Below are 2499 nucleotides of genomic sequence, written 5' to 3'. Positions count from 1 at the left end.
AGCCATGGTATGGCTCAGGTATACATCTCTTTGGAAATGAAGCATAAAGCAGCTCCTTTTCTCAAGCTGCTCATCACCTGCAACATGCTCAAAGCCTCAGCTAAAGCAGCACCTTAGTAGCATATTTCAAGGCATCAAAATGACTTGTAGATATGTACTGTTGTAAGTCCAAAGCCACAAAACCAAGACTTTTGCTAAGCAAAAGACAAACTCAGAAATACAAAGACAAATACACTAAGATATTATTGCTTTTGTTACAACTCAGTGTGCTGCCCTGTTTACTACGGAAAAAGAAAAATGATGTGACATTGACTGGAGGACTTACCTGCAGTAGACAGGTGACGTGTTCCTCTTCTAACCGTTGTTTGGTGAGGGCCTGCTCTACATCCCAGCCTGAGGCTGTGGATCCAGTACCAAAACCAGTTCCTTTAGCCCAGTACAACTGCTGCTCCTCATTGGTCCCCCCACTGTGACAAGAGGATATCTGAGGCTGGTAACACAGACACAAACATGACACAATACACAGGATTAGGAGGATGAATTTGATTGATGGTTTATAATTTCAGTGCATACAAAGGTACACATATATTAATGACATTTCCATTCAAACTGACCGCTTAATGTAATGTTTTTACATTTCCTTTCTATGATTTTAAGAAAAGTTGTTACCAGCATATAAAAACAGTGTTTGTGTAATTTTGCAAAGGTTGCATTTGATCAGTTTGATAAGTGAATTTCAGCACTGCACACAGTCACATGTAGGTCTGGTTAAAGAGGGGTAGCTCCAGAACATCCGAAGACAGAGACTAAAAAGAAAAATTAATATTGTCCTTAAAGTTCAAAGCCTGCTTTGTCCTTGACCGAGCTGAAAATACACATACACAAATACACTGAGCTGGAGGATATTTCTTTTGATGGTCACGTGAAGTAAAAACATAGGTACAAACCACCAGTGTCATTTTAACTAACGCTTGGTGTTTTCTGGGATGTGCCTGTTTGCTCATATTTAAAACCATGGGTAACTATGTCTCGTCTGGCATTTGTGCTCCCGTTGCAGCACATGGACTGTGGGCCTCAAGGACGCCACAGTGACAAGTCTTTGGCTCATATTCAAGTCATTGATCCGTCCTCAGCTCTGACAACTCCATAAATCCAGACACAGTGGAGGGACAAAGCAAGAGCAAGAGAATGGATACACACCACCGCCTCAAAACAAATATGGCACATCTGGCTCCGAACCTACAGACCCCCTTTGATTAAGGTTCCAGGAGAAAGTTTGTCATTAAAATGCGGTCATGCTCGATGCATGGGCCATAGCGCACCAGCTGCAACGCCAGCACCATTTATACTTGAGCTTGAGACGAGCTTGACTTGCTACAGTCTTTTCCTAAACGATAGGTGTCACTATCGACACCTCTAGGATAGTAGTAGAAGAAGAAATACATTCTGTAGCTAACTAGCCAGCAGATATCAAACCTACAGAACAGCTGAATGAAGCTGAATGAATGCTTGTGTGGTAGACAACATGTTTCAGCTTTGTTCCCCAGCCAGCACACCAGGCCACAGATGTCTGTATAGGGTCGTATTGAATGTCTGGACAGACAGACTTGCTCACACACTCTTGCTTCAGCTCGGCCATTTCCTGTTTGGCAAGCGCCACTGGGCATGAATGGCGAGCGTAAACTAAGTGTTAAGCAGCTAAGCTAGCAAAGCTCAGTTACAACTTCGCTCAAGAATATTTGCAGCTCAACAACACAAGCATCACGCGCCAAAAGTACCAACATCACTTTGAAACTTTCAACTATATTATTCTCTTGATCCATTTGGCATTGTTTTATATATCAATAGACAGATAGTGTTCTACTACTGATTTCAAATAGTTGCCAACATCTCCAATTTAAGAAAAGAAATGATTAAAGTGTCCCACAAGAATCAAAATTTGGCTTCATGATACTTAAATAAAATTTCCAACTCTGTAATTCAAGTCCATTTTTATGCTGATGATACATTTTTAGATACCACCCACTATCTGCTTTTTGCCTGTACGCAGACCTCTCTAATCACTGATGCTGTACTGTTGTCACAGTTGTCTGGTAAAGTACATCTGCTGTATGTGTCAAAAATCAGATCAAGTTTTAAACTTTTTGCCTTTTTAATACCTAACTATATGTGCACTTAAAATAATACTTACATAACTTAACTAGTTTTTGGTAACAAATGGCACCACCTACAGCATGTTTGGTTTAGGTTTCTTTCAGAATCCCATTTGTTTTTCTTTCAGTCAATTTAAGAGGCAGGAGAGTCAAGAGTCATTTTATTCATGATATTATCTTTCCCTTACGTCTCACCCTGAAGGTGCCAATAATACAAAAGACATGTCTCTGGCAATGGCATTTCTCTTCTAAGCTCTATTTGCCCCTTATCTATTGGGCTGAACAATTAAGCTATCAGTCAAGAGAGATATGCAAAGGAGGCCTTGAGTAAAGGCCAGCAAGGGAA

At 40.6% G+C, this 2499-nt stretch overlaps 1 protein-coding gene across 3 annotated transcripts in view; it reads right to left on the bottom strand.

The window, feature by feature from the left end:
* Window positions 1–2499, bottom strand: part of birc6 (baculoviral IAP repeat containing 6) — a 164503-nt gene that overhangs the window by 72376 nt on the left and 89628 nt on the right. For all 3 annotated transcript variants that reach the window (XM_020599885.1, XM_020599888.1, XM_020599886.1), the window contains one exon: window positions 326–490. In XM_020599885.1, the coding sequence (XP_020455541.1) occupies window positions 326–490 (165 nt within the window). The remainder of the gene's footprint in view (window positions 1–325; window positions 491–2499) is intronic.

Source organism: Monopterus albus, unplaced genomic scaffold, assembly GCF_001952655.1.
Source record: "Monopterus albus unplaced genomic scaffold, M_albus_1.0 scaffold43.1, whole genome shotgun sequence".
Classification (NCBI taxonomy): domain Eukaryota; kingdom Metazoa; phylum Chordata; class Actinopteri; order Synbranchiformes; family Synbranchidae; genus Monopterus; species Monopterus albus.
Note: the sequence above shows the minus strand (reverse complement) of the source record. Positions and strands in the feature narration are given on the sequence as shown.